Here is a 21,077-nt window from a genome sequence, read left to right as displayed (position 1 = left end):
TTGAGCGACGCAGACACGCAGAGAACTCGTTTCTGAAGTAAATTTTGTTTAGACTTTTTTATTATTTTGCACCCCCCCCCCCCCTCCCCCTCCTTCGCACAAATTTGGTAGTTCACGGTTTCACGCAGGTGGCAGCACGTAGCGTGACAGACCCGGCCGAAGTTTTTCGGCATGGGCCAGGATGACTTCGAAGTCCGAGAGGTACGGAACTGCAAGCACCGACTGGAGGTATTTCGTGGAAAGTGCTCGCCTGCGGATTGAGAAACGTGACGGTCGATTAGAGTGACGCAAAGCGCGCCGATCGCGCCGATGTTAAAATGCGCGTAGAATGCCAAGGTCGCGGCTCTCGCTGACGACCTCACCAACTACGTAATAACCGAGGCCCTTTGCCGCTAATCGTTTCCACCTTGGCTCATTTTTTCGGGCGTTTTAAATCGAGGGCGCTACACGTGCCATCTGTCCCGTCTGTATCGTACCTTACCTGTCTCCTCTTTCTAAATGTTTAAAAGCGCAGGACGCGTGCCGGTTTTCGTCTGCTACACTCGGGGAAGGCCAAAGTCCTCTCTGAAAAATATTAGCGAAATGAAAGGGGGGAAAAACCTTCGAAAACAAATGAATAAGAGACGAAGATAAGAGTGACTTTTCCCCCTTTCTAAACAGATTCAACACATCCTGTTTTTCCTCGCGTTTCACTCAAAAATGCTTTAGACTTTTTAACGTCCCAAGCGTCCGCTATCCAAGGCCAAAAACAAAACAACAAAAAAAATCTGTAGCAACGCTTTGGTAACGGGCTTTATTTATTTGTTCGAATAAACATCCAGAAACGTTATCTTTATTCGTTTCTAGCAGCGAAGGATACACCTGCCTTCGAGTTAGAAATTGCGATAACAAATCCAAGTAAAATTGAGATATATAAAATAAATGTTTTCGCAGGATTCATATTGAAGAGACAGAAAACATAAATACACAAACTTGCAGCAAAGTTTTACCATGACATATAAGCCCCTCATGGTGGTGGGAAGAATTTACACTCAAAGATAAACATACAGCTACACCTATACCTATCCCGCACAAAAAATACAATACATTCTTTTTTTTTTTTTTTTGTGCATTTTTGGTGTTGCCTGATTAGCTTGATCCTGGTTAACTAAGCTTGTCATCATCATCATCATCATCGCCTCGTGAGGGTTACCCCCACTGATCTCTATGACAATTGCTGGATTGCGTTTGCCCACTCCGCAAATGCGGCCACTGGCAGCTTTTTTTTTGGTAGAGTTATATCACCTCTAGCCAATGTACAGCTGGTGCAGCCACTATCATCCATCCATGACACACAGCGTCGTGGCAAAACTAGCCATGGATTATACTTCGTTCTTGATTGAAATTGTTTGATGAAACATATTGTTGAAACCCGGCGCGACCGGTAGCTCGATCTTTGAGGACCCGGTGAAAGTTTCACGAAATCGCAGCACCGAGGCAAAGCAGCACAGCACGCATCGAAAGAAGCACCGAAAGCAGACGCCGGTACGGCGTCTGCTTTCGGTGCTGCTTTCGAGCTGCGCTGCTTTCCTCCGGTGCTGCGCCTTCGTAGAACTTTCGCCGGGTCCTCAAAGATGAGCCTAGCGTTCATGCCGGGTTTCAAGAATCTGCTTCGTCGGACAACTTCAATCAAGCACAAAATATCACCCACGGTACAGTGTACTAGATCCACGGCTATTTTATGGCAGCCTGCCGCCATAGCGTTGTCCGCCATATTACTATGATGGCTAGAAATAATAAAACTCTACCAAAAAGATGGCCGACCGTGGCTGCATCCCCGTCCATAGGCGGAGCTGGTCGAACACAATCCAGCAAATAGACATAGAGATCAGTGGTTACCCCCATGAGGGCAACCCTCGTGACATCATGCATGACGTCATGCGTCGCATAATGCAAAGGTACTGATTACCTCAGTTCAGGGATGGGCAAAATACATGCAAATATGTATCGAAATACAAATACAAAATACTCTGTAAAAAATGTATTTGCTTACAAATCTAATTACATTTCCAAAAAAAAGCATTTAAGTACAAGATACAAATACAATCAAATGTATTTGGTCTCCTCCAAATACTTTTCTAAATAAATTCCTCAAAATTTGCGTCAGCGACTTCAGGGCACCTGCAACGGGTTTCTGGGTATCTCATTTTAATTTTGCATCGCACACTCGGGAGTTAGTGCGGGAGTCTCTAGTAACGTAACAGAAATATAATCATAAAAAAATGTCATCAGCTTGGACGTAATAGGTGAAAAAAGGACAAAGCTTCAAGCAGCTCTTTTTTTTGTCGATTACATTTTGGTATATACCAACAAAGAACCAAGACGACCAAGACGCGCAGCACTAGCTAGAGACGTTTTTATTGTTGCAACTCGCACCAGTTACGAAAATCTGGACGACCCGCGCATTTAGAATGTTCCAGGCGAATATATGGACGGAAATCAGGCTGGAAAGCATCACAAGTTGTCACAGGCACTTATTTATAGCGAGTTCGTTTCACACGCACTGGCGCCGCTCGAGTTCTCTCCCAGAATGCATCGCACTCGCAGAGTGTTGCACGGAGAACTGGACTCAAACAAACTCGCCAAATGCACCGAGTGCAGAAAACTGACGCTGCCGCCATCTATGTTGTAGAAAAGGTACTAATCTGAAACCGAAACTAGCGCCTTTCTCTTCAAAGTGATGGTTGGGAATGCGAAAGTGCAGTCGCTACTAACGTTTATCTACAAAAGTCGGTCGCTGCAACCTGTAGTTTATATTTGCGATGACTTCAAGCAACTCGGCTGTCGTACAGATAGTTACAGACGGCGTAAAGTTCCGCATCCAGCTGTTCGCAGCTGGTCGCGACTGGCGACTGGCGAAAGCAGCTGGTCGCGACCTCTTTTTAACCGCTTACACTGAAGAAAACTGATGATGCTGTCCGAGCAGAACCTTGATCCGTTTGAGCATGGCATTATGCGTGAACCACTGGAGCGGTACGGCTTAAAACTAGTCTGTTGGAATAGTCACCAAAGCTTCGTGAGACTTTCGATTTCGATCGTCATTATTGGTGGATCAGATATTAGCCTTGGTGAGGGCGTCGAGACGAGCTTTCTCGAACAAAATACGACGGGGCATGTTAGCTGACGTAGGTAAATGTTAAAAATAATGATGTTACCCAAGCCTCGGGTAAAGTCACTGTGTTTAGCTTTCTCTGGTGTTTATTGGGCAGTCAGAGGTTTCTGCTGGGGGAGTTTTGTCGACAAATGTTCAATTTTTCACCCGCACACGGATAGTGATAGACATCGCGGGGGCCGCTGATGCGTTTGTTCTGAGCATTTCTTTACACACTGGTATATTTCAGCGTCTGTACGGCAACAGAGCGACTTAAACCTGCAAATATAGCACGCATGGGCGTACCAACCGGGGGGGCAAGGGGGGCACTTGCCCCCCCAGTTCTCAGAGTGGGGGGGCAAGGCATGCGTTTTGCCCCCCCCTGAAACGGCCGCCACTGGGCAGAGCAGACACAGGCCGCCGGCGCCCAAGGAATATCAAGGGCACTGCCCCCCGACCCGCGCGGGCATATTTTTAACGCGCAGGCGATACAAACCCTAGCAACGGTGCTCACGCACGCCGGATTGGCTGGTTTGTGGAGCCTTGCCCCACGAACAAGGCTACACGGTAACCTAACGGAATCCATCCGCGAGACATGGGCCGGACGGGCCGTCCAGACCAGGACGTAGGCCCTTACACAAAATAAAGTTTTGCTTGCTTGCTTGGAGATAGGCGCTGCCGCCGTCAACATAGGCAGCGGATGCAATGCGAGTTTCCGAAGAGGTAGCGTAACTTAGTGGTGAGATGTCTGCCTCATACGTGTCAGACCCGGGTTCTATTTATGGTGTGGGCCGGCTTACTTCTTTTTATTTTTTTTCTCGAACATTTTGTTTTGTCGAGGCATTTGGCGATATTTACATTTCTTTTTTACCATTAACACTAAAAAAACGAATGTTGTTGACGAAACATCGCTAAACTAAATCGTATCGACTCTATTTACGGAAGTGCATGGGGGGCAGCGGGGCTTGGGTTGCCGACCGGACGCCGCAAAGCGGTGTGTACGGGGGGTGTGGGGGCTAGGTGGGTTAATAGATTTGTAATTAGCAGCCGCACACCGTCACCGCGAAGCGGCGTGAACGCAGGCGCGGGGGTGGGTTAACGCGCTTCGAGTGATACACGAGCAGCCCATCCGGCGTGAGCGTCGTTGTTAGGGGTTCTATCGCCTGCACCGTAAAAGGAGCAGTGTGTGCACCTCCTGTAGTGGGCAAGAATTCCTACATTGGAGAGAAGCGGGGACAAGCCCTTTCTTCAAATGCGTCAAGTCTCCTTGAGCTTCGGAATACAAAGAAACGCCACTATTCGGAGCTAATCCCACAGTTACTCGACCTCTCTTGCGTCGTGTCTGTTCGCTCCCCGCGCCTCGTAGCAGTGTTGTTGCAGTGGGGGGGCTCGTTAAAATTTTGGGGTTTTTTGGACTATCTAAATCACTTTCTTCCTTCCCATCCCCCCCCCTTTCTACTCCGCATGCTTCCCCCTCTGCAAATATCAGCTGACCTTCCGACCTCTGTTCTCTGTTGATAGGCAAAACAACCACTAAAATTAGAAAGTAATTTGTAATTTGAGTGGAAGTCACTCGGAAAAGTAGTTAAAGTCAACTACGAATTACTAGAATATAAATGTAATTAAAAGTTACTAAACTACCCAGAAAAGTAGTTAAACTACAGTAACTTGAGTAAAGTAGTTGAACTACGTACAAGTCTGGCCCGGCAGGCGCTCTGCGTAAGGGTTTTCACCTATCTGCCTAGCCCCGCACACCATCACATGGGCCAAGAAAGGTGTAGTTTTACTGCAGAGGAGAAATCAGCAGGGTCCAAGATGGTGACAATGGAGGATGGGGGACTGTTCCAGTGGCTGATGGCTTGAGAAAGGAATGACCAATTGAAAGCGTTAGTAGAGTCAGAAATGTGCTTGATGGTGCAGACGTTGTTGAGGCGAGAAGATGTTCGGTCGGGGGGTAATAACAAAGTGGTTTTGAGGTCGGGAATGTGGTAGTAGATTTTGTGAATAAAGCACAGCTGAGAGACTTTTCTGCGAAGCTGCAAAGAGGACATGGTTAGTTCAGATTTTAGCGCTGAGACACTGAAAAAAAAAGTCATAAGTGGATGAAATGAAGCGAGCAGCTCTGTTCTGAACTGCCTCTACAGGGTATTGATGAGGTACAGTCGATGGGTATTCCAGATGGTTGAAGCATATTCTATTTTTGGTCTGACGTACGTGTCCAAGGTTAGCTTACGAACAAAGGGTGGAGCCCTTTTTAAGTTACGTCTGCTTAGTCCAAGAGTTCCAGATGAATCGGCAGTAATGACTTCAATGTGGTTATTTTAGGGAAGGTCAGATGTTAGTCTTACACCAAGGTATTTATACACAGTAGCGGTCTCAATCAGATCGGAGTACAAGAAGTAATTAAATGACAGTGTTTGTTTTTTTTCTTGGTGAAGTGGATTAGTTTGCGTTTATACTTGTTTAATGACATAATCCACTCTTTGCACCAATTGTTAATTTTCTCTAGATCTTCCTGAAGCTGGTTATTATTTTGCACACAAGTTACTTTGTTATGGATGACGCAGTCGTCGGCGAAAAAGCGGTTTTTTGAAGAAATCCCAATGGGGATGTCATTAATAAATATTAAAAAGAGTAAGGGCCCAAGTACGAACCCCAGGGGAACACCAGGAGATACATTTATTAAGGAAGATTCATGATCATCATGGACGTGACCCGTACACGGGAAAAAAGAAAGTCACGAATCTATGTAAACGGTTATTTGGTCGAGGCAAAAATATGATAGCTTAGAAAGAAGGCGTTGATAAAAAACACGGCCGAACGCTTTGGAAAAAAAAACAAAAAACTGCGTCAGTTTTTTCATTTCAAGGTTCAAGGTTCAAGGTTAGTGTGCAAGTCATGGATAAAGTCGCAGAGTTGTGTTTCGCAGGAAAGTACAGTCTCCGGCGATATGAAAGGCCCACTGGGAGCGCGTGGCCGAGGCGGTGGCTGGTGGGGGCGCTGCGAGCGCTCCGGGCAGTTCCATTCTGCTTCGAGGGGAGGACGCTCATTCGGCACTCGGCACAAACTGATAAGCGCGTTTCGCTTTATCTGAGCCCGAGTGAGCGTCCTCCCCTCGAAGCAGAATGGAATTGCCCGGAGGGCTCGCAGCGCCCCCGCCAGCCACCGCCTCGGCCACGCGCTCCCAGTGGGTCTTTCATATTGCCGGAGAGTGTACCTTTTTGAAAACCGTGCTGCTGTTTAAAGAAAAGAAACGGGATGATAGGTGCCTCATGATATTGGAGTAGAGGATATGCTCAAGTAGTTTGCAAGAAATTGAAGTCAATGAATTAGGGCGATAATTAGATGCGGAAGAGCGGCTGCCCTGTTTAAAGACTGCGAATTACCCTTCCCACCTTTTGGTCAGATGGAAGGCACCTTTGAGATAAGGACTGAATAAAGATAAGTTTTAAATACTCACTCGAAATAAGACTGGTGTTTCTTTTAAATTTTAGAGTTGATGTTATCGGTTCCAGCGTACGAAGTAAGTTTTAGTTTATCAGTCAATGTTATAATACCGGCGGAGTTAACGTTAATAGGATGCATGCGCTCGTAAAGCTCTTCAGGGAGAGTGGGGACGGAGTCCAAGCACTCGTTAGTAAACACTGATGAAAAATATTCGTTAAACACAGAACTATCATGGTCGACGTTGCACATCCGACCATTCCTAACTCTCCCCATCTTCCTAAACGTCCGTGTGTGTCCGAACACCAGAAACCGGAATTTTAAAGGTTAAAAACGGCACGTTACGAATATGGAACGCGCACTTTCATGCAAAGCTGACGTCAAGTGACTCAAATCGAAAAACATGCATATTTACAATATTGTTATCTCTTCTGGTGAAGGCTCAGCAACCGTTGCATCCGTTTTCGCGCACGAAACGGCGACTACCAGAGAAAGTAAGAACGCAGTGATTGCCTTTATTTTAACAATGTAAACACACTTGCAGGCGTGCGCTGATGAAGCCTCAAAATCAAAGCTCTCGTAGTGTGATTCGTGACTGTGCCGGCTACTACCCAACCTCGTTGTCACGCCACTTTCTGGAAGCATACACCAAAATTACAAGTAAACACACAAAAGCGACATCGATACAATTATCTTCTAGAATATCACCTTATTTAGTCATAACTCTTTCAATAGGCACTACAAGTTGTATTTATTTTAAGAAGAAGAAGCAAAATTTTTTTCGTGAGAAAAAACAAAATATCAATGTTAAGTCTGGTAACGTTGTAATTTTGCCGAATCATTGCCAAATCTTTAGAAAAGTTGGACAAAAGTTGCGCCGAATTTTCGATTTGGGGGGGGGGGGGGGAGAGGGTCTGGTTTGCCCCCCCACTCAAAAACAAGTTGGTACGCCACTGATAGCACGGTTTGTCAATTGCTTCGTTCGTGAAATAGGAGACGCTCACAATTCAAGCTCACGTTTGATTCCATTGCTCGCGGGATGAGATTTCTTTTAGAAAATCTACTTTTTTTTCTTTCGGTTCCGCAACACATCGCAGCAGACGAACCCTCGTCGTCTGCTCCCGCTCCTTGCCGGAGCGAGGCATGACGGGATTGTATTTTGGCGCACTCCCGATTTTCTCGGTGCAGCGAGTGCATGCACGCGTGGGGTGCCAGCGCTGAAACGAACTCGGAGAGTGCAACCACTCGTGGAGTGCCGGCTGAAACGAACCCGCTCCACGCTGCGAGTGGGCACGCGTGGGCACGAGTGCCGTGAACGTCGATTTCGTCACTATTCTTGCCCTGGACTAGCACCGTAATCACCAAGTCACTAAACGCTTGTACTTGATTGAGAGACACTGCATTCGGTGCAGAACGTAGTTTTCTTCCTGCTCTGGACAGTGACAATAAATTTTAGGGATGTATTTTCGCCCACAAAATTGTATTTCATTACAATTGTATTTGAAATACCCACGTTTTAGTATTTAAATACACACCTAAGATACTTTACCCCATTTGTAATTAAATACAAATGCAAAATACACAAAGTATTTGAAATACGTATTTCGAATACTTGTACTTGAAATACTGCCCATCCCTGCCTCAGTTGTAGAACCCCCCCTCACTCACTTGTCTGCCTCCCGTCGTTCGACGCGCCATCTAGGTTTTCGTTTACGAACTGTGCGTTCCATAGAGTACAAAAAAGCGCCATCCAGACGCTGCGCTTCGGAACATACGTATCCCATAGAATACACTGCAGTTACCAAAGCAGCCGTCCGGCACGTCAACGACAGGAGGCGAGTCGTGGTGAGTGAGGCGGGGTACTGCTCCTGCATGCAGCATCTATGAGCCGTAATTGAGCTAATCTAATAATGTTAGCATAATGCAACGTGGGGTGACGCCGATGCCGCTCAATTCACAAACGGGCGCCTAAGAGCTGCGTTCTAAAAGAACAATTAAAAAGTGTGTAGGGTTTATTCAAGCTGTAATAGCATTGAGATGACGGAAACGCAGTTTGTTACTAATGCAGTTTGTTACTAATCCAGTATGTGTTCTTCATTCCATAACTCCATGCTTCGTTCTCGTTTTGTTTTGATTGTTTGATTTGGCATATATTAGCATCCTTTTGGTGTCTTTTCAAGCTGATTCACTCTTGTGTGCTTCGTAGCATTGACTATATGCGTAAATATGTGCCCTATAATTGCAGTATGCAACCACCAACACGTAGTATACATGCATATTGGGCTATTTTAGCGCAGTGTTCAACGCCATTTATTCTAAAGAAAAACGCTCCGACACATATTTTTGTACATCTGATTGTAAAACGTTTTAAACTTCTTATTCTGTCACAACACTAAGCAAAATTTGCTCTTATAATCGAGTGCAAAGAAAGCACGCATTTGCGTTTTCCTATAGGCATGTATTACCGAAAGTCACGTTTAGACTGTTTGCTGTCTGCTTCAAAATGCAACAGCAAACTAGTGCCACCGGAGCCGTATATGTAGCGAGTTTGGCCATTCGTTGGGAAGTATAGGAGACAAATGAGGAGGCGCCATTGGCCGAAAGCGGGCTGGGCGTGTTCCAGGGCGTCTTCACAAATTCGAATGTGGCCAACCAGAAGCCTGAAAGAATACCCTGGCGGTGGTCGCGAGAAACAAACCTGATAAGTGCGTCGGAGTAACTCTCAGTGACTGAAAATATGGTGCACGTGATGTTTTGATCATGGTCATCCAAAATCATGGCGGAAGAGTGTGACTAGCGAAACGATCCACACAATTCATATGCCAAGCGCCGAAGGCCGGGAATCTGTTGTCCGAGCGGTCACGCACTATCCGAGCAAAACAGAGTTGAGCGGTGCGTTCGTTTCTTACATCTTTCTGCATGATCATGATGAAAACATCACGTGTATCCTATTTTCAACCATAAAGGGTTACTACACTTCACTCTTACGCGCTTATAAAGGGAGTTTTAGAATAATGTGCGCAATTTTAGCGGAAGCTGGCGCTAAATTTAGCGCTTGTATTAGCGCACGCGACGCAAGAGTTTTAGAATAGCGTTTCTTTGTCGCAACGCAAAAGCCCAAGCACCTCGCGCTTGCGACGCCACCGAGATACAGTAACAATTTTTATTTCACACAAGAAATGCTGTAACTTTAGAAAAAAGCAAGTTTTTTGGTCCAGAGTAGCATTTTAGATTTGTTTAGACATGAGAATGCGACGCCTGCGGTTGACCGGTCGCGTCCGCTTGCGTCGCCTCAGCAAGAGAGGTCTCGTGTACTGACCTTCGCACATCGTACCTTCGCCGCAAAATGTTCGCTCGTCGCAAGCATCATGTTGCTGGTGATCGTTGCCAAACCGAGTACAATGTCGTCCCGTATTGAAAATCGCAGTTGGGAGGATGCCGCCGACGTCGCACTCACGACGCCGCCAAAGCAGCCGCCAACATAATCCTGGAAGCCGCCATTTTTTTTTTCAACTCTGCTCGTCTTGGATTTAGCCAACTTGTCATCACAAATCCTCCTTGGAGAAGCGCAAAGACTCTTTGCGTACGCACGCTATTTCTGAAAAATAGCGCACGCTAAAATTGCGCACGCAAAGCGCAAAACCAGATTTGCGTTCGGAGCATGCGCAGTGGCGGCGACGCTATTCTTTGCGTACGCAAAGCTTTAGCGTGCGCTATTCTAAAACTCCCTATTAAAACAATGTACCAACATATGCATTGGACAAAAACAGTTTCTTGCCACCACCGCTAGGGGATTCTTTTAGGCTTCTGGTTGGCCAAGGGAGCATGCCAAGCGCTCTTTCTGCGTCTGGTGCACGCCCTGGCTCTGCCCACGCCTCCCATTGACCAAACTCTCTGTATACATGATGTGCCACCTGAACCTCCAGCGTTCCTTGTAACAACTCTATGTCCTAGACTTGTCAAACACAAAGTTGGAACCAAAAGTTTGCGAGGCTCGCCGATCAGACTTTCGCGACAGAAGCGCCGCGGCGGCAGCACGAGAGTCCGGGCGGCGTGCTCCGTAAGCTCTGCCCCAACCTTGTGTTTAGAAGAATTTAGGAACTTGGGTAGAATAACCGGAGCACTTACCGGGAACGGGACGCACACTGGATGAGTGCCGACGCCTTGGCACGCAGCAGACGCTTGAAGGCCAGTAGAAGGTGTTCTGCAGCGGGCGTGCCTCCGAGCTTCGACACGTGCTGCACGAACTGAGACACCTGTGACTCCATCGCGGGGCTGCGTGCCGCCTTGAGCCTGCAAAGCAGCCAAGAGGGGCAGACGGCGGAGCCAGATGACGCCTACGGGGCATTTCCGAACGCTGTTTGGGCGTAAAATATTTGTACGAATAAAAATAAATAGAGGAACTGAATGAAATTGAACTTTTCATTAAGGTGTCTTCAAAGGGCGCACTTGTCATACTCAAATTTAATGTGTAGGTCTTAAGGCGGGTTCGCACGGCATTGTTTTCTCGCGTTATGTATAGATCACCGAAACATTTGTGTCTCAAATGTCGGGTGCCAGGCTATCTCCTTGAACCGGTAGCCAAGCTTTATATCAAGCACAGATGTCCCGATGACTTGTACGTAAGCCTTCATAACATAATGCAGTGGTTCTCAACCTCCAATGTTTCGCGGACCCCTTGTGTATCGGCGGAGATGATGGAGGACCCCTTTCGTGGTGAAGGGAGGGGGAAAATGTATTAGTTAAATACAAAAATGATTTAATAAATGGATATGACTAAGAGCTAGTATGAAGTAGACTTCTCATATTGACATACACACTAGAAAACTCGCCTGAAAACGAACATATCTTCTCGATCTAAAAAAAAAAACTACAACTTTTATTGCCGGGCTTTACTGACGAGGCAAGGCTTCACGGACCCCTAGAAAGCCTTCGCGAACCCCCATTTGAGAACCACTGACGTAATGTAAGAAATCAAAACTGTGCGAAGCAAACTTCAGAGAAAAAAAATGCGAGTCTAGAAAATCCAGTTTTTCTCATGTTCAGAGAGGAAAACGGTCTGTTTCACGCTGCTGCTCAGATGGCGCAGCATAAAGCAAAAAATACGAAAGCTTCTTTGAGATGGACAACCTAAAGTAGACCCAAGCTGGCATTGTACCGTCTGCGAGTAGCTGTGTCAACCAAGCGGCTTTTACCGTTTTCCTCAATGTGCGCAGGTTTTGCACGTTGCGCGAGCTTCGCACGCGCTCCAAATCTTCCTAAAGTTTGTTGATTTAGTGTATTTGATCATGCTCGGCAAGTTTCTAACTGGAACTAGTTAAAAAATGAATAGACATATTTTGGGTTAATTACCGACTCATTGTGACTATTATCACCCTACATTATGCCCCCCCTGGCCATATAAGTCCCCTGCACAGATAACATTAATGCAGCTTTTGTGGCTCTTTTTTTTTTTTTTTTTTTAAACAAACGTGTAAAGCTCAGACAGAGACGCCCTGTATGTATATAAACGAGGGGAGGCATCCACTCACTTGCGTGTGAGCGGCGCCCTGAAGCCCACATGGAGCGGGCACTGCCAGACGCGTCCCTGGCTGACGTCCACCACGGTGGACGGGTGGGGGGACCAGAGGAGCTCGCGGGCCGACAGGGGTCCCGCCCCTCCCAGCGGGGTCCGCACTAGCCCCTGCAGCTGCAGGCCCGGCACGTAGCACGGAGGGAGGCCCTCCTCCCGGGAACCCCGTGGCCCCTCCCAGAGGGAGCACGACAGCTCCTCGTGGTCCAGGAACGCCGTGAGTGCCCGAAGCGTGGCCTCCACCTGCAACCGTCGCGAATCGTCCCTCGAATGATCCGGGTAGTGGCAGGGCCACGAGAAACAACCGAAGCCCGCGGACTAGCACTTCGACGGCATTGCAGCGAGGTCGAGCGCAGACGCAGATTGGACGCAGAAATAAATGCGGAGAAAGTTTTGGTCTGCCACAATACGAGCAATTGATGACAACTACCCGTTCCAACGTCTGTTTCTGAAAAAAGAAGTGAAGTGAAGGATACTTTTTGAATGTGTTAGCATTTATTGCCCCGGTGCATGCAGCCGTCTTTTGTTTAGACGGTCGTGGTTTGGACTGGATTCGTTTTTTGAGGCCGACGCACTTCTCGCAGTGCTCGTTTGCTTCGTTCGTTCGCTCGTTACGCCCACTATCCCTCTTACGAAAGGGAAACTCTTCTGGCATGCTTCCAGCAACACGCCACGACAAGGCGGGAGAGGAGGGATGAGCAGCCGTGGCGGTGGAACAACATACGCGACAACAAAAAAAAAACCGAGGCACTGTGATTACGCCGTTTGTGCGAAGTCGCTGACACCTGGAAGGAAAGATTGGCTCCCCGAAACAACGGTATGCAGAACGTTGCGAGGTTGGAATTCCCATACTCTGCCGAGTCGGATCCACAGCACTAAATGCTCGCCGATTTCTTTGAGAATCAATGTAGCTACAGCAGCGATTTCGGCGTCTTTGTACCTGGCCAATGGGGCCAACAGTATCCTACGATCTTTCTCTGGCAAACTGTGTCCTTGTATGGCTTGGATGGACGTGTCATTTTCATCACACGCTAGAAGATGGTTAGACGTCCCCATGCACTCACCTGCGCAGCACTGTCCCCTAAGACGACGGAACAACGACGAGTTTGCAAGTGCGACTGGAGTGCGCGTCGCATCAAGTCTTCCGGCATGCAGTCTTTGCTCAGGGCATCCACAGATGCCTGCAAGAAAAACAGTGCCGTTCCAACTCAAAGGTCAACAAACCTTCGAAAATCTGCGAAGCAGAACATCGTTTTAATTTTCTTCTTTCCTGTTGTGGCTGCCTCCAGGATTGAGACAACTGGCCCCTGTAGCACCCCATTGTTTGTGTTTCAGGCTTCCAATAGTCTCCTTACAATTCATTAGTTAGTGGGAAGGAAGCACCGAGCCAAACAATACGTTTTGCCCCTATTCCTCGTTCACAATGGAGAAGTTAACTGACAAAACTGGACCTTGAAATAACTCCACGGTCCTTTGGGGCAAACCGAATTGCATGACCCAGTCATCACCACAAAACCTAGAGCAAGCTTGACAAGTGTATGCAGCTGTTCATCCAATCTTTAGCAAACAAAAAAAGATCATAACCAAACTATGTCCATACCCTCTTGTCCAGAGTCCTTGTACGTAGGAGCGACGCAGCCAGGTGGAAGTACCGGTTGAGAAGCGTCGTGGCCTTGCTCAGGTTCTTCATTAGGTCACGCTGCAGAGGTCAGAGTGTTTGTGAAGCGGGAGTTTCTGACCAATTGTACGCGAGCGAGAGACGAGCAACCGTAACGAGAAACCAAGACCGAAGACAAATAGAACGGTGGAAAGCCAATGTCTCAGTTGTTGTACGAGTCGGTTCTAATATGAATCCGCTAGGACCCGCAATGCTGTCGCACGATTCAATAATAAAAGAATTAGTCCTCCATTCACGGAACATTATCTCGTGTGGTCTTGTGTGTCTGCTAAGGAAAACGGTCACCTAAAAGTGCTCGTAGTAGGTAAATAATGCGGGCGTGTACGTAGTAGCCATAGAGAGCAAACATGGACTTTGTAAGCCACACGATTTGAAAGGTACTACCAAGTAGGAATGAAATGTGAACAGAGGAGCCTGCAGTCTATGATACAGGCTGCGCTATCTAGAGGCAATTAGAAGCTATGGGGGCTGCGAGGGTGCACGCCTACTCTGATAAGCATATCCCCGTAGCCCTTCTCTCCGCAGTTCTATCAGTTCCTGTTACCACTAGGTTACACAGCGTGTATCGAAAGCAATGTGCTTTGCTGTTAGCATTTCATTCCTACCTGGTAGTACATGAATACAGTGTCGATGGAAGCGCAGCAGTGACCAAGTTCATTTACGATAAGGTCGTTTCATTAAACTACAACATCAATACGTACTGCTCTTTGCCAAGGGAACAGCTTCCCTCGGTTTTACGTGCGCAACCAACGAAGGGAAGCGGAGGACCGAAGACCACCTTTTGACGTGCGACTGAAATCTCGTTTGCATGCCTTCGATGCAATAAGTTTCCGTCAGATTCCGGGCGCATTGGTCGGGATTCGTACCCGCCACCCAGGGATCCGTGTGCCGATGCACCGCCTCGGAGCCATCGAGGCGGCTATGCTATGGTGCGGGGAACGCGTCCCAGACTGGCCTGTTTACTGCGTCCCCAAAAGTGATCTCTCGACGTATGCCCAACAACGTCACGGAAGTGTCGCGTTGTCGCCAACCGCGATCCCGGCGGCAGCAAAGTGGCGGCAGTGAATGCGGTGGAGGCCTGTTCCATTGCAGATCACTCTCCAGCTCGACAGGGCACGGAAACTTCGGCAGCTGGGGGATGGGACGCGGCGGCGACGCTCTCGCCCACTGTTCGCCGGGGCTTCTAGCACCAATCGCCCGAACTGCGACATCTGACGGCGTGACACTCTTGCCTTTGTGACATCGTCCCTCGCCACACCGGGACCACTTTCGACGTACGAGCAAAAACGAACGCTAAACGTATCCGGTCGAATGAGAGTTACAGATGCCGTAGCCGCGCCGACCCGACGTTGACGCGATCCGTGTGTACGAGGCAACGGAGGTCTATCAAGATGCCGCAGGCTTACCCCGGGGGTCCGGCAGACGAGCGCCACCCGGGCGAGGGCGAGGTCGGTGAGGTTGAGCAGGAGCCAGAGGTCTTTGAGGGCGGCCAGGCGGAAGACCGCGGTCACGCTGACGGGGGCCCCCGTCAGGGAGAAGGTCACCGCGTGCAGGGCCACCCGCTTGTCCGGCAGCAGCAGCAGGCAGGACCGCGTGTGCCGCTGCTCCAGGCCCCCGTGCAGCAGCTGGAGCACGCTAGATGCGTACGTCTCCTCCAGCTCCGTCGGGCGGCGGCTGGCCTGGAGGGGGCAGACGGACCGCTCAGCGCGTGCTTCGAGCACGTACGACCCGAGAACTCGCGTTTTCGGGTCGACCCTTTTTTAAATTAACAGTGGACGTACGGGTAGACGCCGAGGGAGAAGAGGGGACGAGAGAGCACGGGGACCTCGGAACAACGAGCTCTGGTTGGAACAATTAGTTGGTGGATGCAAAGCTACCTGCCTGCCTTTGTCTCCACTTGCTCCTTGGACACGTTCAAACACCAGGGTCCGGCGTTCACATTCGAATGTGTTGAAACAGTGAGTAGCCAAAAAGGCAGCTAGCTTTGCATCCACCCACTAATTATTCCAACCAGAGCCCACCGTTCCGACGTCCTCATGTGCTCTCGTCTCTTCTCCCTCAGTCTTTACACATGCAGGAAGTAGGTGAACCCCGAAAGAACACCAATTAATTGCAGAAAACACGGGTCTTTTATGCCTCTTTCGTTTTCATAATTTAGACACACGCAAGCTCAACCATCTACCTTTGTCCCTCTTGTCCACAAGCCACTGGTCTCGGTACTCCATGGCAACTCGCGATCAGACGCGGGGGATGCTACGAGCCTTCCGAGCCCATCCAATGCCGTGCGAGCATCACGTGACCTTAGATTGGCAGGGATGCAGGGCTGCCAACTTGAGGTAAATTTCCCAGATTAAGGTAATATTCGGGTCTATGTGGGAATAAGGAAAATCTTGATAGTTTGAGGGAAATTTCGGGCACCGTATATATTTAGAAATCTGTAGGTCAATTATATTTGTTTTTCGAGATAACGTAGAATTTCGGTGGCTTCGGCTATATTTCGGTTAGTCTCTGCATCTGTTTGGCGGTTTGTTGTGCGACCGTCTGGCAACACTGAGGAACACTCGAACAACTTTCGTCACCAAAATCAGTTTTCATCGCCGCCGTGAAAACTATGGAGGAAGGGACCAGTCAACTCGAATCTTCGGAGAGCGCCGCCGCGCCTTCTCAGAAAAGAAAGCTTGGGTACAAGAAGTACCGCGATGTCTGGAGATACAGATACCGTGTCCAAGATACAGACTTACCATGACTAAAATATACTTCATGAAGTGCCATGTACGAAATGGTGCTTACTATGTATCGTGTTCCACGTGTTTGAGTTCGAGAACTCTAGCTTGTGTTACAGCTTTTATTTTAGACTTACTATTATAAAAAAAAGTGCTAAAGAAGTTGTTAAAACATTACCATGTTCTGATGACGTGCATAACATTCCCTCATCACATTTGCTTCGACCACTATTTTGGCCCGATAAACTAATCTTTGCGAAACATACGCGAAGCATAAAGGCTACGTAATATATCTCTCATTGTAAAAATGGAACTGATGCAGAAAACAATATTTAGTATTATATAATTATTTGGGCAAGGGAGGTAAATTTAGGCAGAAATAGGAAACTTTCAGGCATCCGCAAGGGAAATTCTGCCTTTCCGTGTTGGCAGCCCTGCAGGTATGGCTCGGCGCATCTGCAGCGATTCAACATAAGGTGAAATGGGGCGCACAGTTGTAAAAGTTGTAATCATAACCTTTCTCTTGACTCTGGATGTTTCCTAATTACATCCATTTATTTGGTAAATAATGCGCCAACATTGGAACACAGCACAGGTATACTCCAAAAATGCAAGCATGGTAGGTTGAGATCCTGTAGTCATTAGACTCTAGAAATAATTGAATGTGCATGAACGGGGTCCAAGACGGTTTGCTCCCGTTTAGAGCTCTGGAGGAAGAGGCTTGGAGGAAGGCACTCGGCAGGTTGCGCGAAAGACCGGCCATGACCTTGCTTCAAAAGCTCGCCCTTTGTTTTTCCCCGAAGAGAAAAAAAAATATATACCCAAAGGGGCACACAACCTTGAGAGAAGGCCTGGAATTAAACTCCTATTGTCTCCCGAAGCATTATAATTCCTCAGACGTGCTCAGTTGGAAAACCCTCCCACTTCCTCCTATGGCAAAATACCTCTTAGTAGAAGCAAGGGGATTGTTTACATACTGCAGCCATCAGACACACGCATTAATCAACTGTGCCCCACGCAAGCCCAGCAGGTAATTAACGCGTCTTCCGATAAATATGATGGCACAACACGGTGAATGAACTGGCACATTAGAGTCATTTGATAGCCCTCTACACGAGGCTCCATCGTCTGCAAAAGCGCACATTTCAACTCGGGTTTTTCTGCAAGCGAGAAAATCCCGTTGGTGCCCCCTCTCCCAATCTGCGAGGGTAGAGAAAGAGGGGCTATACTTTGTTTCACTGTAACTTGGCAAAGAGCCAACAGTGAGCCAATTAGAGCGACGGAAGCCAGGCACGCGACCGCACTTACCAAAGTGACAAGGGCGAGGGTAGCCCAACAAGCTGGAGAAGAGGGAGAGGAGGAACTCCCCTGTTACCTGGACCCGTTTCCATTGGAGATTAGCAAGTCATTAAAAAGATTCATACAAAAGTGGCTTTCCTCTTTCTCCTCCCCGTGGCTTCGACAGCACTGCGTGCAACCGGTGAGAGAGTACGGTCATGTGTCTCCCTCCAGTGCGCCGACTGGCTCACCGTACGGCAAGATGGAGCACAGAAGGGCAGGGTGGAAGATCGAGAGCAAGGCTCTCTACTTTTTGCGCTCTTGGGGAAGGGTGTGAAAACCGAGAAAAGGTAAAGGAGGGAGAGGACTTGAGAAAAATTGGTGGCAGTCAGTTCATCGAACGACGTTTCATCGACAGATTGTTTCATTGACACGCAATGTTTCATCGACAGATTGTTTCATTTACAGGCAATGTTTCATCGACAAATCGTTTCACTGACAGCTCAGATTAGCCTTTTTCTGTAATAAGCTGCACAAGACTGTCGCCGCAAAGCGGCGTGTGCAGGTCGGTCGGGTGGGCTAGCATTTTTGTAATGAGCCGCCGCAGACTTTCACCGCACACCCCAGTGATAGGCCTCCTGCAGGGAAGCTTTGAACGTATCGTGGTGCCCTCCAGTGGCGGGCGATAGAATGTCTAGTAGTACAAGCAGTAAAAGTTCCGCGCACAATAACAAACCTGTTCGGGCGGCTGTTCACCTCTGCACGCTGCTGTTATTTGTACGTTTGCACGGTCACAACTGAAATGTGTCCACCCGTAGTCGTCACCGCACATTACCCCAGGGACCCGAGCTCACTGCAAGTTGGTCATTTTTTCTTCGTCCAAACATGTTGAAACCGGGAGCAAGCAGCACGGCCTCAATGAGTTCGAAATGTCGCTGTCGACAGTAGTCTTGCGCCGTCAACTGTCAAGAACGGGAAGGTATTAACCCTGGAGTGAACTTCTACGGATTCCCATCGAAACCATGTGAAGTCAAGCAGAAAGAACGATACTAACTGCCCAGCGCACTGAGCAAGCGAGACTCGTTTTTCTCGCCCTTCAGGTTGTTCTGCTAAGGCACGGCCACTCGATCAAGCGGCCGTGGCATGCGTCGAAATGTGTGTCATGCACATTTTACCAACAGGAACACGCTATGCTGTCCGGCCAGCGGAGTGATCCGATTGAGCTACATCTCTTGCAACGTGAGATCATGAGTAAAAGCGTCGCTCCCAGAGAGAGCTTTCCTTTGAAAAGACAAGCGTGCGCACGCATTAACGCACCACAGAAAGCAACAAGCATGTGTTGAAGGCGGAGCTCCTACTGCTGATCTTATGTTGCGTGAAGCTTACAGCGCAGATGTGCAGGAACTCGAGAGGGAGCGTGCAGTAAGAACAATGTGCTCGGCCGACAGACGGCCGGCCGACGCTCGGTTGCTTGCGTCTGCTTTCGCGCATTTTCAAGGTTGATCATCAGCCGATAGCGTTGGCTGCACGGAGGGACTGCAGTTGGGGAGATTTTGTTTACAAAGCATGCTAACGTATCTCGTAATGCTCCCTCAAGCTCAACATTAGTACAAGCTTGCTGTTTTTGCGCATGACAGCGTGCCGAAACCAAATCTGCGGCCTCTTGTACAGCGTAGACGTAGCTTGCATCGCCGAGTTTGGGGAATGAAAGAAGCTTTTCACGTTAGAAATAGGCTCGATTCCGTGCCGTAAAAAACAATTGCATAGGGGGAATTCTTACTGCCGGCCAACGTTTTCATGCGGGACAATTTCAAATGAGCAAGGTTGTACTACCTTATACCAATAAACAAATCGTAGGGGGCACAGCCAGCCAATTTTTCTGCAGCACCTCCTGGGCAAAGCAGGAGGCCTATGCATGTGTGACGAAATGCCCCTACAGCATCCAATTTGTGTAACGAGTGTGGATGAAACGTTGGTGCCCACGAAACGTGTCCATGATAAGTTGTCCATGAAAGGTAATGCCACGAAACGAGTTTCGATGAAACAAATAGGGGCGCGAGAAAGATTACGTGAGGAAAAGTGAAAAGTGCAAGGTAGGCCCCAATATGGCGGCCAACCAGGGACCCAGAAGCTGCCATGTTGGGGCACGGGATCGTTTAGGTTTTGAAGGGCGATTCCTCGCGGCAACGAGGGTACCTGCTGGGGTGCTTCATTCCGAACGAGGAAGGCTTCTGGGTTCTCGAGGAACTGGTGGCATTTGAGGTAGTGAGGGGCGCAATGAGGCGAGTCGTCGGCGGAGAGCACTCCGGGGCACTCCATGCGCCAACAGAACACGAGTTGGGGTCCCATTACGTGATCCCAGGATGACAGGTAGACGCAAAGCACGCCGTCGGCGGCCGCCGCCCCGCACGACCCTTCGTAGAGAAAACGAAGAAATGTAGCAGGAGCGTCAGCCGACGAACCGCTCGTGACGTTACCTGTTGATTTGGGCGTTGTGGACGACATTTCACCGACAGCGGAGTTCAAACACGCAGGCAACGACGAGCGCCTCCAAAGACTGCGCCGATGGATTGTGCACCCGCACACCCGGCTCTTGTTCTCACAGTCATAGGGGAGGCGTTGTCGGTGTTGTGAACTACAAAACGATGTGATGCTGGCGTACCGAACGAAGATCTATCCAGGCCCGTCTTCTGCGCAGAGTCGAGTTTGTTTTGTCTCATCCCACGGCATTAGCTGTGTACGGGCGTCAAGACTGCCGTTGGCTACCTCTGGTTTGTCTGCACTTCAGGTAACAACTGGGGAGAACTGTGGCGTATTATGCACTCGAGTTTACAACCCACATACGTTAAGAAAAAGGGGGCAGGCACATTGCCGGACGTACGCTAAAGCAAATCGTGTAAACCAAGTACGAAAAAGAACACCGATAGCCTGTGGAGATACACCACCCTTTTGAATTGTCGGTAGGTGGCGCCATCTATCTACTGTTTAATCGAACCACACGCTCAGTCCACTCCGCTTCCAGCAAGCATTCGTGTCGCCCTTTGGCTGGGTGTACTGGTGAAACTCCCAAGTCTCACTAAGGATGTGAGCTTCTGGCCCATTCTCAACTTGTATCCCACGATAAGATATATCCCATTATCCTCGATTATCGTCACAAGCGCGTTCAGAATCGTATTTTTTCTCGTGAGGAGTCGTAAGTTATAACATGCACATAGCTAGGAACTAGGTCCCCGTTGCGTCCAGTTCTCACAA

General features: G+C 48.6%; 1 protein-coding gene across 2 annotated transcripts; it reads right to left on the bottom strand.

Annotated features, from left to right (window-relative positions):
* Positions 1–29: 29 nt before the first annotated feature.
* LOC121835322 lies at positions 30–20,796 on the bottom strand. Of its 2 annotated transcripts, none has more exons than XM_042289360.1 (8): positions 20,303–20,796; positions 20,022–20,239; positions 15,231–15,503; positions 13,747–13,845; positions 13,211–13,327; positions 12,106–12,389; positions 10,703–10,867; positions 30–250 (listed from the first exon to the last, which is right to left on the bottom strand). In XM_042289360.1, exons 1-8 carry the CDS (start codon positions 20,328–20,330, stop codon positions 121–123), a joined length of 1,314 nt encoding a protein of 437 aa, XP_042145294.1. In that variant the 5' UTR covers positions 20,331–20,796; the 3' UTR covers positions 30–120. The 2 variants fall into 2 exon arrangements, with proteins under 2 accessions (XP_042145294.1, XP_042145293.1); XM_042289359.1 differs by having other exon boundaries at positions 10,703–10,931; positions 20,303–20,782.
* Between the last annotated feature and the right edge of the window lie 281 nt (positions 20,797–21,077).

This window comes from Ixodes scapularis, unplaced genomic scaffold (assembly GCF_016920785.2).
Source record: "Ixodes scapularis isolate PalLabHiFi unplaced genomic scaffold, ASM1692078v2 PGA_scaffold12__126_contigs__length_90152505, whole genome shotgun sequence".
In the NCBI taxonomy this organism is placed as follows: Eukaryota; Metazoa; Arthropoda; class Arachnida; order Ixodida; family Ixodidae; genus Ixodes; species Ixodes scapularis.
The sequence above is the reverse complement of the archived record's forward strand: the minus strand, read 5'-3'. Positions and strand labels throughout refer to the sequence as shown.